Source organism: Halichoeres trimaculatus, unplaced genomic scaffold (assembly GCF_033239565.1).
Source record: "Halichoeres trimaculatus isolate MK-OKI-2021-1 unplaced genomic scaffold, fHalTri1.1 fHalTri1_scaffold_6, whole genome shotgun sequence".
Taxonomy (NCBI): Eukaryota; Metazoa; Chordata; class Actinopteri; order Labriformes; family Labridae; genus Halichoeres; species Halichoeres trimaculatus.
Window position 1 is genome coordinate 7,219,271 of NW_027437184.1, and position 21,889 is coordinate 7,241,159.

Sequence of the window (21,889 nt, forward strand, 5' to 3'; positions counted from 1 at the left end):
AATCCCAGCATTTTGTGGATGCAAAATTGCATATTCTGACTTTAGGATGGAGATTAATCTTGCAACAATATCTTGGATAAAAGGAATATTACTAAAATCACACTTAATCCATGGAGAATCCCTCCTAAAGGGTTCTACTTTTCTTTTAAGTTAATAAGTAAGTAAATGAAATATGGCAGCACATATTATCAGTATTCCTCAGGTGTCAGGATCCCTCTGTATCCAGACAACAGCGCTTTACACCGTTTGGGAAATATGGTAAATATTTGCGGTGATGTGCTCCAGCAACGCTGTCAAATCTAAAAATCCAGGATTTCATCAGGGTTTCTTCACTCGACAAGTCTAGAAATGAAAGATTATCATGAGGTATGTTTCTCCCCAAAGCATGCTGGTCCTTTTTTTTCGAGCTCTGCCAAAGGAATCCTCATGGCTGAGGAAATAATCATTAAAACTGTTTCAATTTTTAACATACACTGTGGCATTATCCTGGATAGTTGAAAGGATGAGTAGGCGTTTTTGGTTAGGAGCACATTAAAACAGTTTTGAAGAGTTTGATGTGCTAAACATAAGAGGTGTTTCTAGATTGTTAAAAGTATCAAGTAACTAGAGAAATTGCATTTCTTTGCAGCAAATGTGTTTAAATGCTGGAGCTGGAGGCTTAAACTGAAGAATTATGAAATAAAATTGTTTAAAATAGTGAAACAAAGCTGAAATTGCGGATTGTGTGAAATCCAAAAAAAAAGAAAAAAAGTAGAAAAAGTAGAAGCAGATCAAGTAGCAGGAGCAGAAGTTGAATGAGTAGTACTCACACTGGAAGTAGTAGAAGATGTTTGAGGAGTGTTAATTCTGAAAAGTTAAGTGAATCTACAGGATTTTTCGTTACTTGTTAGCAAACACAACATTCAAACTGAGCTCCTCCCCCTTGGCTCAGTGCCAGTGGCAGCACACACCCACAGCCTCCAACCGTAGCTACGTGAGCACACTCGCTAGCCCAGGGGTCATTAACCTTTTTGAGACTGAGGGCTACTTGTCTGATAAAAACCTCCCGAAAAAAATTGCATGGATCACTTCTTAGTAACAGTAATAATAGCAGTAGTAGTGATACTATGGTAGGACACTGCTCACATGTCAATGATCGTTATTCCACATGTTATTATCACGATTAACACAACAATGATGGTAGGAAACGTATATATTTCTGAAAAGAGCTCAGTTGTGACTAGTGACAAGCTAGTGACTGTTTTTTATAACAAGCCTTGCTGGCACCTTAAGAAGTTCTTGTGAGTACCCAGGTGCCCATGGGCACCGTGTTGGTGACCTCTGCGCCAGCCCAACAACCACCTGTAGCATCACATTTCTAATGAGAGCTGAGATTTTTGTGGAAAACCTCAAAACTTAAGTTATTCCCAAATATTTTTGGATTTGTTAACTTAAGACTTTAGACGTTAAGACTTTAGAAGCTGACAGAAACACATCGAGGTGAAATCCAAACTGGTTTCTGGTCATACTTGGTGGTAGAATTTATAAGAATCTCTAGAGTTTCACCCAGGATTACTTTAACCTTTTAAGACCCGAGCTTTTGTCTGATGTGCAATTTATAATTCACCTTATTATTTGGGATAAGTAAGACCTAATAAGTATGATAACTAAACTTGGTCTTTGTACAGGAAGTTTGATTATTTGTGTCATGAGTTCCCCATTAGTTGTTTGTTATTAGTGTTACTGTACTTAAATACGTTTTTTTTTTTACTGAAATGGATGTAATGAGGTGATTTCACCAAAAGATGATGTAGACAGAGTCCCTTAATGTGGTTAACAGATCAAAGTTTGAAAGAATAAAGTATTATGTGTCTGAGAGGCATAAATGTAACGTACACATATGTGGATGTGGGGTGTTAAGAAGTTAAAATGTCAACTTCATGAAAAAAAAAGAGGAAAAATTGTACTTTGACCTAATTGAATAAGAAAAGTAAATTAGAAAGTCTGCTTTTGGCCAACAGAGTGCAATAAAGTAATTTTAAATTCCTCCTCTTCACTTTTGGGAAACACAAACAGACTTCATCCCAATCTGTCTCATAAAAGAAAGGATGAAATGATCTGTCTGGATTTGGTTTATCTTCTTTCCTGCAGTGAACCAAGCACGCTGCCGTGCTGTAACACCTCAAAGGACGTACAGTCGGCATAAGCAGTGACCAAAAAATTAATCCATGCAGGACCGAAAAGGACAGACAAGTGTTTTGTCTCTGACTCATGATCTGCCATCAAACAACACGTCTAACCAGCTTCATGCTGTGTTCAACCTTTTGCCGTTTGACACCAAAGAAGTGTTAACAGCTGCAGCCGGCTCGGTCTGACATTTGTGGTAAAAGGTGATAAAATAAAATGAATTTGTAAGTGTAGGGATGTCAGATATTAGTGTATGCTCTCTGTGACTTTCCAACTTGAGTTAGTGAAAGCAGATAACAAGATAAGAGGAGTTGTTTTACAGACGGTGGAGTCAAGTTTAGGATTTGTCACCGTGCTCATAAAGCGCAGTGAGGATGAGGAGGGTCTCCATCCTGCTCAGCGCTCAACGGCTCTAGAAGTACAAACCCCGGCATACACACACACAAACACACACACACAATCTTTCACAGAATTCAAAATGCAAGTGTACATGCTCACAGTGACAACACACAGCCACAAGGGCTCACACACACACGCATTCACACCATGCCTGGAGGGACCCAGCAGGAGGCTGCCTCTTAGTATGACCTGTAATGGATAGCTCTGAGAAACACACACACACACACACAAACACACACATGAGCGAAAGATAGAGACAGAGAGAGATATCCCAAGCTACCACAATGTCAGCACAAATGGGTGAACTGTGTTTGTTGTGACTCGGCTTGTCTTTCCGCTTTGCTGCACTTCTATTGGGACCCTGATAACACAAGAAATGGACAGAAAAATGACACTTTAAAACAAACAGTTGTGGCAAAGTGTCTGAGGGAGTGAAAGGAAAATATGTGTGTGTCTTTCAGAGAGAGAAAGTGAAAGAAAAATCAGTGGAAAAAAATCACAAAAGTTTGTTTTCTGCCAAGAATTTGAAGCGGAGATCAAATGAAACTCATCTCTTCACACCAGCTTCCTGTTTCACTTTTAATTCTTTTGATTTTATTGAATCTTCAAGAAAATCTTTTTCTGCCCCTTTCAGTGCTCCATGCCCTCTTGTATCGTGGCCTTCCATGTGACGTGCGCCTTCGACCACGGCCTGGAGATGAGAACCATCCTGGCAGAAAACGACGAAGTGCGCTTCAAGTCCTTCTGCCTGGAGCACAGCTGCAACGCCAGCAACAATACTGCATCCACCAATAACACCCCCAGTTTGACCAGCGTAACCAACGGCAATCACTCCACCACTCCCACAACCAATGGAGCACATTCAGCCAGATCTGACTGGGCACCGGGAGTTAGTCCTGAGCCCCAGCCAGACCAGCAGCACCCGCCGACCAGCAGCAGCAGCAGCGACCTGGAGCAGAGGACGGTGATGTACCCGCTGTCAGTGTCGGCGGCTGAGCGAGCTGAGCGGGACCAGCTGGAGAGGGAGAAGGTGAGCCAGAGGAAGCAGAAACTCCAGGAGCTAGAGGACGAGTTTTACCGGCTGGTGGAGCCCAAAGAGGTGGCTGAAAACCTGGGGCTGCCTGTCTCCCAAGTAAGTACTAAAGGTCACATTAACCCATTATTCTCCATCTTTGGCTGAATTTTTTGACCAATTAGATTAGTAACCCGACAGTGATCCAGTCCATCACTTTTATTTTCAAACACAGCCATTCATTAATCACATACAGCACCTGCAATTAACCTCCTGTCCAGTTAGTGGCGAGCATGCATAATTATTTAAGTATTATATTGACACGTTGTCACGGGCAGAAGAGTCAAGTAACAAAGTAAAAATACCTTGGTACCTTACTCAAATAAAAATTTGGGCTATCTTTACTTTATTTTACTTTTTAGCTGACTTTTTATTTCTACATTCCTTATATTTTTAAGTAAATACAATGTATGTTGTTCTCTTTCTTGCCCAATAAGCATTATAATTAGGGATGTCCCGATATTACATTTTCACTTCCGATACGATACGATACGATACGATACTGCAGCATTGAGTACTGGCTGATACCGATATTAATCCGATACGATGTCAGCATTAAACATGCATACTTTTATTACTTATTTTGTAGTATGTCTGTCGTGTTAGAAAAGGCTTGATTAAGTGATATTATTCAAACAAAGAACAGTAGTCAATAATAGTAGGTATGAGGAAAAACTAACCTATTTATTATTAACCAATGGGTAACAGAAATTTTAACATTAAACATAAGAATATACTGGTAATTGAATAAAATAAAGAATAAATTAGAAGACCCAGAAAATAACCTAAATGAATTAAATAAAAACAGCAGGAGCGGAGTCTGGAATGGACTGCTTATATCCGAGTGCTTTTATCTGAGATTTTAGATGCATTCCGATACGATACTGATATTTGTTTTTTTGCTGATATCGGACCTATATCCAATATCGATATCGGACTGGGACATCTCTAATTATAATTGCCATGAAATTAATGCTACAAGTTGTATTCGGGGTCACTTTTGTGATGACCTGCTACAATATATAATTCACAACTATTAGGTCTCATCATGGATTTTTTTCAATTGAAAAATCATTGTTTTTTTAGAGCTGAACAATTTATCGGATTTAAACCAACATCTCAATGTAATGGAATGCAATTTTCAAATCACAAAGGCTGCAATTAAAAATAAATAAATAAATGAATAAAAATTGAAGTGCATCTACTTTAGTTTTTGTTTGGTACTGATGAGAGATCAGTAAGATTTTTAAAAGATTAATATTTGTATTTTTGTTCACACAGTGGTTCTTTTTTTCATTTTATAAAAAAGTGCATTCCACATTTTGACATATTTCAGAGGTTTAGCCAGATATTTGGTCTTATTTACATTCCTGCTCTTTATTCAGTGTGAGATTCATAGACGAGAGGATTCATTATTTATTTTTTATGTCATTGTTCATATCAGGTTTGTTGTTCTGCACTGCTTTTCTCCTTTCTCTGATTTTATTTAAGGTAATTATGTTCATTTTACTACACGTCTTCAAGACTTTAAGTTTATGTTGACGGAATTTTGTTGGTCATACTACTGAATGATTTATTGCTTGTGTTCAGTGAATAATGTAGAAGATAAACATCCCCCAAAAAATCGCAATCACAATACTTGTCAAAAAATCGCAGTTCAGCTCAGCCCTAGTTTTTGTGACTGAATTTTTGCGACTGTATCAGTCAAAACGACAGACGATTAAAATATCTAGTGCAATGTCTGGTAAGTACATACATGTTTCAGCTAAAGAGCAATTATAAACCCGCTCAGTGAGTCAAGTGAAAATAAATCTCAGGTATGAAGCCTGACACAAAGGGTGAAAACACCTCGCTGATGAGACACCTCCATGCTAACAAGTGTGCCAGCACAGAGACAGTGACGTACAGCAGGGGGTCTCAGGAGATGAAAAGTTCTCTGTCTCTCCTCAGCAGAGCTGAAGCTTCTTTGAGCATCACTTTAATAACTCTGGACAGTTTTAGAAATGAGTACAGTGTTTGGTGTGCCAGAGCTCAATTAATCCATGGTAAAACTTTGGGGACCTTCTTTAATGTTAGCATCAAATGTCAACGGTGTGAAGATATAAAAAATAATTACGCATGTCTGATGTAACGTGATAAGGTCATGTTTCTTATCGTTTCTGAGTATTTTGAGTTAATCGTACATTAGTCACATTGGAGAGTTCGGCTTCCACACTTAATTAAATGCAATCAGATGAGGTATTGATGAGTTGCATTTAGAGTGCCGGCTCTAGTGCATCAAACAAAGTGCTCCCTATTCACAGGTAAACTGTCTGATTAATCACAGGCATTTGTTTAGAGCGCCGTGATTAACTGGTCTCTGCTTTCCAGACAGTTTCGTGGCTCCAGGCGAGAGCTTTGCTTTCTCACCACAAAGACGGAGAAGAGGCTACAAGTGAAAGCAGAAAGCTTTTCAAGGATAAAAACACATTAATGGATTAATTGTTAATACTTGAGAACATTTTGCGCGCCTTTAAAAGTGAAAATGCTGTAAAATGAGGTCGGCCTTAAAGGTGGATTAGCGATTAATGTCAACGATGGTGTTTTCATTCTTGAGATAAATAATGTGGATTATAATTGAGGCTATCTTTTAATTGCATGAATAATTTACTTTAAGAGCTTATTTTGTATTATTGAAAACCATAGATCTGAAGCTGTAAGAAGTGTTTTTGCTCCATCACGCCGTGGATACCACTTTTACGATTCAAAAGCATCAAAAGATCATCTAATAAAAGCAATACTGCAGGGATTTTTGCAGAATATTTGAGTAAACACAACAGCCCAATAGAAATAGTGAATCTACTCACTTTTATTAAAACATATCTACAGTGGGGAAAATAACTATTGAACGCGTTAACTTTTAATCATCACATTTATTTCCAAGATTCAACTCGAACAAAATTTCTACCTGACATTGGTATTAACTCAAATCATTCACACATGAAAAGAAATCACAACATTCAGGTCCATAAATAATGATTATGTGGAGTTAAGTATGATAACACAGGAAAAGAGTATCAAACAAGCTAAGTGAGACTCATCTAATACTTAGCGGAGAAGCCTTCGTTTGCAATGACAGCTTCCAGAAGCTTCTTTTATGTTTTAACTAATCGCCCACACTGCTCAGGTGTGATTTTGGCCCATTCCTCTGCACAGATTGTCTTTAAATCTAGAATATTCTTTGGTGCCCTCTGGTGAACCCTTTCTTTAGTTCTTTCCACAAATGTTCAGTTGGATTGAAGTCAGGTGATTGACTAGGCCATTCTAACAGATTGATTTTCTTTTTTTGAAACCATTTGAGAGTCAACTTTGCCGTGTGCTTTGGATCGTTGTCCTGCTGGAAGGTCCAGCCACGTCTCATCTTCATCATCCTGGTGGATGGCAGCAGATTCAAATCAAGAATTTCCCCATACATGGCTCCATTCATTGCTCCGTCAATTATTTGAAGTTTGCCAACACCATGAGATGAGAAACAACCCCATGCCATGATGCTTCCACCTCCAAACTTCACTGTTGGTGTAGTGTTTTTGGGTGATGCGCAGTGCCATTTCTCCTCCAAACATGGTCTGTAGTATGACAGCCCAAAAGTTCAGTTTTGGTCTCATCTGATCAGACAACATTCTCCCAGTATTCTACAGGTTTGTCAAGATGCTGTTTAGCAAACTCTAAACAAGCTTCAATATGCCTTTTCTTGAGGAATGGAGTCTTGCAGGCTGAGTGTCCATAGAGGCCATGGTGGTGGAGTGCATTGCCTTTTGTTTTCTCTGTAACAATTGTACCTGCTGCCTCCAAGTCTTTCTGACTCCCTGGTCAGAAATCTTGCAAGGAGCTCCTGTGCGTGGCCTGTTGATGGTAAGGTGGTGTTTCTTCCACTTGTGAATAATGGCCCCAATGGTGCTGACTGGAATATTCAGGTGCTTTGATATAAGTCTGTAACCAGTTCCATTCTGATGCTGAGCAACAAGCAGGTTGTGAATGTCTTCAGAGAGCTCTTTGCCTTGACCCATCATAAGGTGTGTCGTATTTAACTGCTTGGTGAAAAAACACCTTTTTTATAGGACCATCAATTTGCTCTAGCCCAGCTGATGTTGGTTTGCACTAATTGGAAGTTCAAGTAATAATTACTGACAGATTTCAGGTGGTATGGTGCATTTCCTTGCCAAAGTATTCAGCCTTTCCATGGTGTGTTCAATTCTTTTTTCCTGTGTTATCGTACTTAATTCCACATAATCATTATTTATGGACCTGAGCGTCATGATTTCTTTTCATGTGTGTATTATTTGAGTTAATACCAATGTCTGGTAGAAATTTCGTTTGAATTGCAGCTTTGGAAATAAATGTAATAAGAAAAAAGTTAATGCGTTCAATACATATTTTCCCCACTGTATCTCAATGATCTGCTGAGTGTAAATAAAGTTTTATTGATCCACTTATTGATTATTTTTTTACTCTCTTTGAAGGTGGACTTTTTGTATCAATTCTGGAAGATGAAGAGGAAGTCTAACTTTAATCGACCTCTGGTTACTCTAAAGAGGGACGAGGTGGACAACCTGGCCCAGCAGGAGCAGGACGTCCTCTACAGACGTCTCAAACTCTTCACACACCTCCGACAAGACCTGGAGAGGGTGAGTACGACTTACCTGTTCAGCTGTCAGAGCCAAAGCCAGAGAAGGCTGTTGTTGATTTGCTGTTTGCTGTGCTTTTACCCGTCTTTGTGTCTGCAAACGTGGGAATCCACTCACTAACTGTTCCGTTTCAGAAGCTGTGGCTGATACTTAATGGTTAATTTACAATTTTTCCGGGACGTTAATTAAAAAGATCACTGACAGAAGCACATAAAGCTGATTTTGGCTGTTATGAATATTAATGATAAATGAATGAATAGCCTGAAGGGTGAAGTCAGAGTGAAGCAGCTGACTGATATAATGAGTGATTGAATGATAGCCTCTTGTGGTAATTTAAATGAAAATCCTGCTACCCTATTAAATCAACTGGTCTGTCCAGATACCTCTGATAGTTTACTCACTCTGGGGTTTCCTGTAGACCTGTTTCAGAAAGGTTTGGTTCTTGGGAGGCCGGTTTTGACTTTGACGTTCTTGTAAGGAGCGATCTTTTTGCTTAAATCAAAGTGGTTGCATCGTCCTTATGATCATTTCCCAGGTCATCCTGGTGGCTCTTGTTTGGGTTTGTTGGTGTAAGGAAGATGACTGAACATCTTGAGCTTTTCAGCAATCATCAGCTGTTTTGGTTCCCTCTAATCTTTGGTTTAAGTCCCACACAGGAGCGAAAGACCTGTCAGCACTTTTTTAAGACTCAAGTGAATTGAGAATTGGGAAGCTTTACCAGTCAAACGGATAATTACAGATATAAAGATACGCTATAATGTGGACATCTGGTAGTCTACTCTTGTCTGCAGGATAGTTTTCCTTTTATCAACTGGAAATGTCTCCTCTCCTTACGTACAAAAATGTCTCTGTCCATTCAAACGATGTTGCCGTCACTGCCCATATACTTCTGTACGTCCTTTGCGTTGGCATTGCAGTTAACCAATACATCCACCAGGGGGGGCAGCCCAGAGTCAAAAGTTTCTGACAACGAAACTCGAAAACAAGCGTGACGACTGTGGAGGAGATAATCATAATGTTCCGCTTGCATAAAAAGACAAAGACGGAGGCAGCATTGTAGCAAGCAGTGATAGTTAAGGCAGTTAACTACATCCTGAAAGTTCCCCTATTGTTATTTCTTCTTCGTGTCTCACTAAAGCTTTGTATCGGTTAGGAACAGCAACACTGCCTCCATGGTTTCCAGTGATACTGCTCTGTTTGGTCCATATCTGTAAGCTGTAAAATGAACGCTGAGAACATCAAGTGGGTTGTGTTTAAACCATGAAGAAAGATTCAGGGCTGTGAAATGTAGCATATATAGTTTGTATTGTATTGTACAGGAAAATAAAATGAAAAGAAAATAAATACAAAAATATATCAGCTTAACAGTTTTTTCAGTGAGCACTTCACTTTTCCAACCCAGTAATTAGCAACCCTAACTGTATGATTGTCCCAAAGGATTCAAAGTCTACTTATTAAAGCGTTTTGTTTTCTCCTCCAGAGATTGTGTAGTTCAAAAGGCTAGAAAATAGTCTCCTTCAAAAGAAAAGGTAATCTGGCTTAGCCCTTGACATACAGATTCTCAAGTCAGTTCATCTTCTCAGCTAATCTCAGTTCCCTCTTGTATTCTAATTAGCTTCAGCTTCTCAGTTACTGACTTTTCGGTTTAGAGCATAAACTGTTTAAAACATGGATGTAGTCTCCCTGACGTCACCCGTCTGTTTCTGAAACTGAAAATGAAGCACATTGGAGATTGCTGCCATATTGGTAGTGGCAAGGGCTTCGCGCACAGCTATAGGGTGCTTGTTGGTCACGTGACCCTAAGCTGTGCCTCTGATTGGGCGAGCTCATGATCTGAACATCATCTGAACTGCTGAGTTAGAAAAACATTCAACCCCCCGTACAGTGTGTGCTGATGGTAGAATGAGCAACTCAGACAGGAGACGTTTTTTGAACCAGGCTGTAATTTCTGCTTTGGTACTTCCAGGGCCAGCCTCAAGTGGACACTCGAGAAACATCATAATTTAGCACTTTTGCATTGTCTCATATTCTTAGACGGGAGGTTGCCGCTTGGTTGAACACCTCCAGCTATGAAATGCACCGTCTTATGCACACACTTCCTGATTCACGCTGAATCCAGGAATGTGATTGGTTAACATCCTTATCGTGAGACCAACAAATAACACAAGATCTAATACAAAACTAAATGAGAATCAAACAACTAGTAATCTACCACAACTCAACCCTACCATGCACATTCACCTTTACAATGAAAATAGTGACCTGGGTTACAGAATGGTGGCCCATTAGGGGTCATAAATGCAGAAAATACAAAGATGGAAAAGATTATGGATGGAAAACATAAACCTCTTTGACAACCCAAGGTCCAAATATTGCTCTTTTCTTCAGGACAGGTTGATAAGATTTTCCTCACTGATTAACAGTTTTCTTTAAAGTCTTTTAGTCTTGCTGTTGTTAGATGGAAGGACCATAATATTTGGACTCAGGGGTTTCGTTCTTCATAGCAGCGTTTCCTACCTTAGTTGTTCACAGGAAAACTCTGTTTACTTGGGATGGGTATTTTTTCTGGACTCAAAGAAAGATTAAGAAAAAAATGGGGAAAAAAAGTCAAAATTATTTGGTTTTTTTTGTAACCAATTTTATCTGCTCAGAGACTTCTCACAAAATGCTTTAGTCTAAACATGACGTAAAGTAGAAAAGTTTCCAGGAACCATGACTCCCCCCCCGCCTCCTGTAGTACAGCTCACTCTTGGCGCCTGAATGCTAACCACTTTATACATTTCCTTGCTTGGTTTCTCCGCTTGGTTTCGTGCATGCCTAAAACCTCACTCCAGGCTCATGTTCGCAGCACTCGGATAGTTGATTGGCATTCACCACAGCGCTGTTCTCAAAACCTCTTTCTGACCCTGCAATCTACCCTACAGAATGTGAATGACAGCACGCAGCTCACAGCCAAACATCTACTGCTGCCCAAGTTTACAGGGAAACAGTGAACTGCCAAGGACAGGCGGGTACACGGCTTCGATTCTCATGTTTGGACAAATGTTTGATATCATAACCACAATCTGAAAAAACACACCGCGCTCTTTGCTTACTTTCTGATACAGAATCTACTGAGACTCTGCTACATTTCACCACAAAGCCTCTCAACAGCCAGTTTGAATGTATTTTCTTTCAGCAGCCTGTAAAATAAACAGAGTTATCTGCTCGACTTTACATTTTTTAGACATTCTGTTTTCATGTCTTTGGCAGTGACACGATATGATATAAAGGAGTTGGCCTGCTTGGTTTGGCTGGAAGTTTGATTTAATTTGTCTCACAGTAGGAAAACCTTTTGGCAATTAGGCGGCTGCTTATCAACCAAATGACCCAGCTTTGTGTGCAAAAAATGAAAGAATTATACCAAACACAGGACATAATTGGGTGAATTGGTTCATTTGTTTATCGTTCAATACCTGCTTAAGTCGGGTGAACTTAAGAGATTCTCTGAGGACTTTTTAGCTGATTAAGAAAAAAGACTGTTTATTAAAGTGATGCTGTGTGTTTGCATGACGTTGAAGCCAAGATTTCTACAGCACCCCCTGCTGGTGGGTTTTAGTACAGGTCAAGAATCCCTGCATCTGTTAATGCAAAGGAGCATCAATCAAGTATATTTTTGGACATGAAAGTCTTTTCTTATCCTCAAATGTTTATCATTCATAAGATGGTTTTTTTTTTTTTTTTTTGGTTATGTTTTGTTTTGTTTGTGCATGTGTTTTTTTCCTGTATTTTTTCTTTTCTGTATTTTATTTCTGTTCTCTTTGGCCCTCCACTTCGAAAGCATGTTTAGCAATTACTCTACATGAGTACCAAATTAGGCACTTTCATGGGTACTGGGCACAGATTCACGTAAAATCGAAAGGTACCATGTTTAGGTACCGAAATGCATCCTTCTGACTGGAAGAGTAGGAGATTTTCCATGCTGGACATGGACACGACACATAGACGATTATCAGCCCGGCCGATTATCGGGGGCCGATATTTGGGATTTTGGGGCGTATCAGCATTTTATCTCTATTCATGGGCCTTTTTTAAAATCCAATGGCCGATATGAAACCCATACAAAACTGTGTTATTTTGGCTCTGATGCTTCTCTGCACAGAATTTCTCCCTGTCTACACTATGGAAACCCTAGATAGTCATTTAAAATTTAAAAATCATTTAAAATTTTAAGTTTTCAGTTAACTTTATAACACATGCTGCTAAGCCTGGGAGCTGTTTAATAAACATATGCTTGAAGGCATTAAATGTAGTCAAGTGTTGGAGTTTGTATTGTCCCAAATTTTTTACACCAATATTTTCACTTCAAATATCGGTTATCGGCCTCCTTGCCGACTGATAATCGGTATCAGCCCCAAAAAATCCATATTGGTCTATCTCTATTGCAAAGTTATAGATTAAAGGATAAATATGTTATATTGAAAAAATATTATGCTCCATTATTAAATGAAAACACAAAAAAGTACCAGAAATTGGTACCAGTACTAATTGCCAGGTACTGTGCATTGGTATCAGATCGTTTCAGATGTGAAAGTTACCCATCCCTAGCCTACATACAAAACAAGATCAGGGTAATTAGACATCCCTCTTACAGACCGTATATAATGATAGATACAGCGTTTATTGTTAAAATATATATATATATATATATATATATATATATATATATATATATATATATATATAATTATATTTGAGGATGTTAAGGAGGAAAAGGATTCCAAGAAATCTAGATTTTTGCAGCAGACTTTTACTGCGAAGCCTTCATACCCTCTGTGACTGCGTGGCTAATACTTTGTAAAATGCTCACAAGTATCCTCTGAATAAATAATTATTTAAAAAAAAGAAAGAAGAAACTTTGTTCCTTTGCTGAAGGACTCATTTTCTTCTAAGTTCAGTTTTTCTTTTTAAAAGAGTAGATGTAAAGTAAGACATCCCCAGTGACTGCTGGATCTCACGAAACATATTGATAAAACATAAAGATCTGCAAAGGAAGCTCCTGTTGAAGGGTTCATTTAGCGCAGAGTGATGCTCTGAGCCAACATGGATTATATATGGATTTCTCCAGTCCATGGGGAGGTGGTCTCAGGTTTGATCCCCAACCTCAGCCCTTTGCCACGCGTCCTTTCTTGCTCTTTCACCTGTTTCTAACTCTGACCACTCTGTCGTCTCACTAAGGCACAAAAAAGCAGAAAGGATAATATTTTTCAGTATGCCATCATTTATGTATTTTTTGCCAGTTCTGCCTTTTCATCTGAGCACAAAGATCAAACAGAAACTGTGTGTGTGCACAAGGCTAGAAGTGTGTATCTGTGTAGATTGTTTTGGAGTTATATAATTTCTCTTTAATGGAAAGGGGTGTTGGTTTCCTGTTCACTTGTGTAACTTAAGCTGAAGCAGTGTGGTCTCCAGTGGTCGGGGTTTATTGATTGTTACTAACCTCTTGACCATGCAGTGTATCTGTGGACTGCATATCTGCTCTCCCTCCAGACAGCCCATTATTGATGAGTGTGTTGTACAGTGGTCCATACCACTTCAAGTCTTCAAGGTTAACTCTGTGCATCCCATCAATAAAAAGTAAAGTGCATGAAGACTGAAAGTACAACTTTGAAATATCTTTGCTTCGGGCTTTGTTTATCTTATCTATTGACAGCTCGACATCAGGGCTGAGTTACATCAATAACAGACATGACATAGAAATCTTTCAGCTTACATAAAGCTTTTTCTTTAGTTTAGGGTCAAATTACCACCAAACGGTGCAGTGAAACCAGATTCCATCAATTATTTGTGCTTGTTTACATCCAGGTCGTAGAGCCAAAGAATGTCAGAAACACAGCCCACCTTATTTTGTTGAAAACTTTATTCAAACAGCAGAAAATTTCTGTATTTCTCTCCAGACTCCCTTCACATGCAGACGTTGAGGAGTGCTGTTTCAATTCTTAAAGCCCCACTATAATCTGAGCCTAATCTGTGCTGAGGAGGTGGTGGTGCCGATGTTTGGGAGCAGAAGTGGTGCAGGCTGGTGGTGGCAGAGGCAAAGAAGGAGGGAGAGATCTGTGATCTTTCAGCTTAATTAGACCACCAGATTGAGAAGATGCATTGCAGCTGATTGGGGGAATGACATGTCAGTGTGAACCCGTGCACTTCAAGTTGGCTGACTCAACTGGCTCACAGGTGTTACATCATTTACAGCAGGAGTCATTAACTGAGGCTACGGTCCCTGCCAGTGGAGGATGGCTGTGCTCTGACACAACATATAACAGAAATTTCAGGGCTACAGTACAAAAATATTATTAATTTATTTAGCTATTTTAATTTTGGTGGTGACTTTTAAGGATGATGGTACTTAATTGCAAAGTTTTTTGGATGCACACAATCCAAGTTGGTTAAAACACATCAAATACTGATATCTGCTATAAGAGTAAGTCTTGAAGCTGGGCTCTAAAATTATACTTAAACATCTTTGAACCCCTTTTTAGTACCTTATAGGCTCTCAGGGAGAAAGCAAGTGAGTCCAATCTCTTAAAGAGTTGTATCTAGGGATGGGTACCTTTCACATTTCAAACGATACAATATCGATGCCGGTGTGGTAAAAAATAATAATTTGTTTAATAATGAAATGCTTTTTTTTCAATTTGAAATATTTAATCTTCAAGATATACACTTGCAATGCTGTGTTCATGTCCAGCATGAAAAATCACCTACTCTTCCACTCAATCACAGTCACAAGTATGCATTTATGTTCCCTAAACATGGTACCTTTTGATTTTATGTGAATTGGTACCCGGTACTTTTGACCTACAAAAGTACCGATTTTGGTACCCATCCTTAGTTGTATCCTCTCCTATGCTGGATTATGGTTTTTGCACAAACAAAATGAGGCGCACAGAATCGGCACAAGAAAATGCACATGGCTTTCTTTTCCATTGGCATCCACTCCCAAACTGCAGGGGGCGATGTATCACAAAGGCACATCTACTTGAGTGCTAAACCAGAGTAGAAGAAATTTGCATTTGTTTGAACTGTTTCCATCTTTTTTTCCTCTTTTCTGCTGAATGTAGCCTCAAATAATTGTTCATCACATGGTTATCATGATGATCTCTGCATGCTAAATTATATAAATGACCATATTTTTGTACTTCTGACGCTAGGAGCTCCTGTTCATCCATGTGTCGCTGTCTGGCAGTTTGAAATTTTCAGGTATGCGTGACACAAAGAGATTTTATAGCTTAAAACCACTGCACAAGAGGACGAAGCTGATTACTTGGCGTCATTTGTCCTCATGAAGCCTTTCAGATGTGTCAAACATAAACCAAGCTTTATCCTCCTCTTACACCCAATGCATATTTGTCCTTGTACCACCTGTGATTATTATTTCTGAGCTGAATGTGTCTTACACTTTATTTACTGCACCGGATTAGTTCAGTTATCAAAGGCTTGCAGCAATAAGTTGTAGAAACCTTCGATAAACAATGAGGTGTTATGTATCTGTGAGGCCCACACTATCACAGAAAACTCCCTTCACTTAGAGTTCTTAACTCTATTCTGTTGCTTTTAACGTTTCTTGTTTAAGAAAGGTGTTTAAGTTACACCAACAAAGAAACTGAGCGTTGTAGTAAAATTAATTCCTCATTCATCAACAAATTTTTTATATAAATGCCCATATTTTTGTACTTCTGACCCCAGGAGCTCCTTCATATTCATTTCTGCGAGCTTCGCTAAAATGACATGCTTCAGTGCTTTCAAAATCTTGCATTCAGTTTGTAAAAATACATAAATGATGATAAAGATTAGGGCTGTCACTTTAACACGTTCATTACATTAATTAAGCCCTAAATTAACGCATTATAGAAATTAATGCATGATTAACTCATCCACTCATCTCACATCCTCTCCTCATATCCATGCTGAGCTCTCGTCCAAAGCGCGCACCGCTCTCACCCAAAGTAGTTGATGAGCAGGATTTTGATTGACAAGATCCTGCTTCTGCAGATGTCAATGGCAGTGAACGCGGACATTTTAATATTGGCCAGTTGAAAAAATTGTGGATTTACAAATCTTCTCTTCTTTGTGTATTAATTTGATTAGTCATCACTACAATTTTGTAATTTCCTGGAATTCAAATTCTTTATTTGGGGAAGTCAGCAGATATGAGATTAAAATGTGATTAATTAGATTAATTAATTACAAATCCTGTAATTAATTAAATTTATTTTTTATCACCTGACAGCACTAATATAGATTTTGTGCATGAATAAGAATGCTTTGTTGAGTTGGTGAAGGCGTTTTAGAAAATGCATGTGATGCTTTGCTACTTGCTCTAATGTAACATTTATGTTGTGAAGCATTCAGCGAGGTTTATTTCACCCTCTTCTTTGGAACAAATCCATCATCTCATTATTGTCTGAAACATTTTTTTTTGCGTCTCAGCCTGTAAGCGATGCAACAGTTGCCCATCACAACAAAGCGGCGTTTGTTACCAGTAGACCCTCAGGGGGGCTGAGCAGTCAATGGATGACGACATGTTTGCAGCGTCGGGAGGCGGTTTGAGGTGAGGAAGCGGCAGGTTGTTGAATCTTGAGCTGCTTTGAATCCAGCAGCTTTAACGTCTCTCTAAAGTCTGTCAAAGAAAAGGGGATTGATTTTGTTTGTTGCTGGCAGCTCTCCCACGAGGAGGATTGATCATCAATTGGTCAAGTATGGGCCGAGCAAGTGCTGACAGCTCACTGCTACTGATGCTGTCGATACACCAGCTCTCTTCATCTTCTTCTATTATCTTCACTCGCTGTCCTCCTGCGCCTCCGTCTTTCTTCTTTTTTCGCTCCTGTTTATTCTAATATCTGCTTCCTTCTGACAGATTTACCACCTGTCAGAAACAGAGGGTCTTACTGTTTACTGCTGACCCACATTTGTAACCCACATTACTGTACTTCGGCTCCATTCAGCATTGTAAGCAAATGTTCTGCCTGGTTTCTTGTTTTCTCCCTCTTGAGGTTCAAGCGTGAGGTCTTTTCCTTCGAGATAGATGCATGTTGTGTTTATTGCATTGTGTGTATGTGTGTGTGTGTGGGTGTGTAAAGGCGTGTGTGTAAGAGAGAGTATTCCAATCATCTCTGATTTGCTGGCAAATTGAAAAATCCCCTCCATCCTTCCATCCCGTCATCCCCAGACCCCAACCCAATCAGACCCCCGACCAACCCCTCAAGCCTGCTGCTTTTGTGAACAAATGTGTTTGTGTGTTGGTGTGTGTGTGTGTGTGTGTGTGTGTGCCTGGTGGTGGTAGTAGTGGTGGTGGTGGTGGAAGAATCCGGGGGCTAATGTTGGGCTGGATTATCCCCCTCCTCTTCCTCTTTGAAGTGCTGCCAATGGAACGAATTGCACCGTGCTGTCCCTAATGCACTGGTGAGCTTTCTCCATTTCTCTGCTCCTCTCCTGAGTGTCACCCCCAACCCTCCTTCACCCACATCACTCAACCAATCAGCGAGCAACTTGTCGAAGCAATGTGTGGCGCCCTGATTGGGCCGAGTGACTTAGCTGCTAAATGACGTTTCATTGTTTTCATAAAGTGCCGGGGTTTTTTGAACCAGGCTGGAGAAGCAGTGGAGGTGTGTGTAGGAATGTGTGTTAGGTTGTGGTGAAACTACGACAGAAGCTGCTTCACTCGTCTACATAAAACTCACATAAAACAATGAATCAGCTCTTTTCAGTCAATCTAAATAAGTCAATGAAACACTACCATAAATTTGGGCGAAAAAATATTTATGGAGTTTCCTCTGAAAATGTTAATGTCCACAACTTCAAACGGCTTATTCTGTTAACAGGATTTAAACTTCAACATATAATGAGTTGATACACAGGCTTGAGGTGCCGATAAATGTATACTTTATGTATTTTCAGTTGTTTGCAGGGTAAGGCTAACATAACATTAGAGCAGGGGTGACCAACCAGTCAGTGACCAAGAGCTACAAAAATTAAGGGCTGCGTCACACAGGTGGTCTTACAAACCCACTTCCTCTAGCACATAAACAAAATGATGTAAATGAAAAACAATGCATTTCCAATTTTAAAAGCAAGATTTACTGTGTTTGTTTAAATTCGTACTTGGAGCCGTGTCAAAGACAAGTTTCTGTTTTTACTGCAGAAGACACAATGTTCCATCTATCCATCCATCCATCTATCTATCTATCTATCTATCTATCTATCTATCTATCTATCTATCTATCTATCTATCTATCTATCTATCTAATTGAGAGGAGTGCATGTAGAGAAAAGAAACTGAAACTTAAGCATCAATCTCATCACCCAAGTTTTGATCAATCAATACTAGGGCTGCGCATCGATAACCGGTTTTAATTTGGAACCGGGTCCGCAGTTAACCAATTCCTTGGAATTGCTGGTAAAATTCCATTTCGGTTCCTCTATCGATTCCTCCCGGGGTGTGCTAACACAGCAAACGAACGCACCCCACGAGCAATGCACGGTGACGTCGTTCCATGTGCTTTTTGTTGTTGCTGCTAGACCTCTCAGTTGCAGAGATGTCGCCGGCTTCGCACCCAAAAAGACGATGCAGGAAATAGTAGAAGTAGTTGTAGCTCGTAGTTCTCGAGACCACTTTTTCGTGGTCTCGGTCTCGTCTTGGTCTCGGGGTCTCCCGTTCTCGATGGGTCTCGGACTGACATGTCGGTCTTGGAGGGATTAGAAGCCAACGATATGTCCAGGCACACTGCTGGCTATGTAGAGCACAACTTTCTACAATGGCTTTTATTATTTTTACGCGCCCTTTGAGTATTTTGTGACAAACGTCTGCGCTCATCCTGTTTGTGACTGCGGAGAAGCAGACGGGACGCAGATGGGCGAGCCACATCAATTTAACTGGAGAGAGAGAGAGACGCGTAGCATGCTTGGAGAGTTGTTGACTCTTACCTGGGGAAAGTAAAGTCCCATTTTTTGTTGTAACTCCCTCTAATCCACAAGTTGAACCCTCTGTTCAAGCATAAATCTATCTTTTGATGAGCGACGCAACATAACGTATCTGCAGAGAGATTTGCGCTGACATGCAGGGGTGTGTCCACATATTTTAGAATGGGGTGCCCCGACCAGGGCACTCGCTATGTATATATTAAGCTTTAACTAATTAACATAAATAAATAAATAAACGATAATAATAATAATAATAATAATAATAACAATAACAATTATGATAATAATAACAACTATCATTGAAACAAAAGAAAAAAAATAAAGGGACCTTTTTACTATATCTGTAATCACATTGTTCTTATTTTTCCGTAGTGAGAATTGATAAGAGAATTGATAAGGAATTGGATCTATGAGCAGGGATTGATAAGGCATTGGAATCATTTACACCTTATCAATACACAGCTCTAATCAACACTGATCCCAACGTTGCCATCAATATATATGGAGAAAATATGTTATATAAATGTAAGGTGCAGAATAGAATACCAAAGTATGATACAGTAAGTAATAAGTAATAAGAATAAGGTGCAAGAGGAGAGGAATGACATTGTATTAAAAAAAAAACAGTGCAAAATAGCTACCATGTTCAGGTGCATTGATGACATAGATATAATTGTTATATTGTAATTATATGACGACAAATGAGGTAGTGATTTTAGCATTCAATGAAAGGCTAAAATTACTAAAATTACTTCCCTGATATCATTACGTAGCTCTTGGATTTCTTTTCTTAAGGTCAGTTCTCCCCCTGTCTTATCAACCTGGATGTAATGGAAGTCTATGAGACTGATGTTTTAAGACACAAAATTAGAAAATGATCTGGGTTCTGTGACATTTATTCCATACTGCTGTAGAACCAGACTTACTCCAGTTTATATTCACAGGCTGAATTTTAAATTTTCATAATTTCAGAGTTTTTAAGATTAGACGGTGTAAGTCTTAAAAAGTCGAGGAGAGCATGAGCTGGGTGCAAATGGGTCACACAGCCTGAGAGGAAGGGAGGATATTAGCAGGGTGAATGCACAGGCTGTGATAGCACAGAGCAGGAGCAGAACTAGAATTTAGTGAAGGTCCAACCTCTTTTTTTGGAAGATGGTAAAGCCTGGGGAGTAGGTGGATGAATCAGAGGAAAATACCAGGGCTCAGACAGGAGAGCTGTGGAGCTGACGGAGAGAAAACAGGTGTGAAAGAATCCCTTTCTCTTCCTCGTTTCCTCACGTATGTTTTCACATCTAAAACTATTTCAGTCTGATAATTACTCTTAGCCTTTCCCTCCCAGTCAGTGCATCTGAACTGGAGCCAAGGCTGGCCGAGTGTACGGTGGCACAGTGCCGCTCTGTGCCCTGCCCTCTGCTCCCTCTCACTCTCTCACGGTAGAGACTTGGCAGCACACTCAGCCCAGCAGGTCAGCGGTCCCACACCCAGGAGGCCCTCCCAGCAGAACAGAACACTTATGAAACAGCCCACTTAAGAAAGGGGAGAGCAGGGGCAAGTTTGGATTATGAGCAGCTAACATATGTTTTATATATCTTCTTCCCCTCCACATGAGGAGTGTGGACGAGCTGTAAGGGAAGAAATTGATGATGAGGGAAGGGGATTTTTGGAGTAATATAAGGTTAAAACCTGTGAAAGAAAAAGGGATTTGGAGGTGAAGTTTGTTTTTGCTTTGGAGAGCCAAATCTGAGGACGGGGGGCAGCTGGGGCATCACCTCAAGTCCTTAAAGCTGCAGGGTTGGGCGGCTAAAGACAGATATCTGTTTGATTAATGCCGTCTGTACAGTCTGTGCTGTGATGAGGTTGAGGAAACCCCGTCAGCAAGTTTGCCTTGGCTACAGGTTGCAGTTTCACAGTTTGTTTTCTTTCTACAGCCCCCCCCCCCACCGCTCTGTTCTGTTTGAAAAAGAGCGGTGAGGAAGTTTCAATTACAGCGAAGAATGAGAGGAAAATATACGTCTGTATGTACAAGAAGGGGGCAGAGGTTTTTGTTCACAGAGCAGTCGAAGTCAAAGCAGGAGAAGGTTACGTAAAGATCTTTTCACATACGAAGAAGGCATATACCTCTATTATCTCAGACTAATAATGTCTATGAATTCTTTCGCTCTAAAATCAAAACAACATCTCAGCCTCTCCAGTTACTTCTTTTTATTTTTCTGCAGAAAGAACCAAGAAAAACATCTTCATTACTCTCCTGACCTTTATTTATGTATCAAGTCTTCTCCTCTCGACACTATCATCAAAGCCATCAATCCTCTCTCTGCTTTTCTTTGCTCTGACCTTTGAAACTTTAATACCACAAACCTCTGTTATGTGTTATTGCTTTCACTCTTCCCTAAAAGTGTCACAAATTAATATTTGCTCATTAAGTACAAAAAAAAAAATACAAATGGAGCTTCTTTCATGGGCAAGGTGTTGGAAATGGAAATATTTAGCAGTAATTAGCTGTCAGATTATAGATCAAAACACTCTATTTCTCACCCTTCCTGTTAATGAAGTGACAGCCTTCAAAGACAAGAAGCTCCTATGATGCAGGTTTAGTGTGATCCTCAATTTGTCAGGTTTTCCATCAAAA

The 21,889-nt window shown here is 39.7% G+C and overlaps 1 protein-coding gene across 2 annotated transcripts in view; it reads left to right on the top strand.

Moving 5' to 3' along the window:
* The window catches only part of jade2 (jade family PHD finger 2), a 283,971-nt gene that overhangs the window by 187,634 nt on the left and 74,448 nt on the right, over positions 1–21,889 (top strand). For both annotated transcript variants that reach the window (XM_074672130.1, XM_074672129.1), the window contains exons 9-10: positions 3,200–3,697; positions 8,137–8,301. In XM_074672130.1, coding sequence (XP_074528231.1) covers positions 3,200–3,697; positions 8,137–8,301 — 663 coding nt within the window. The remainder of the gene's footprint in view (positions 1–3,199; positions 3,698–8,136; positions 8,302–21,889) is intronic.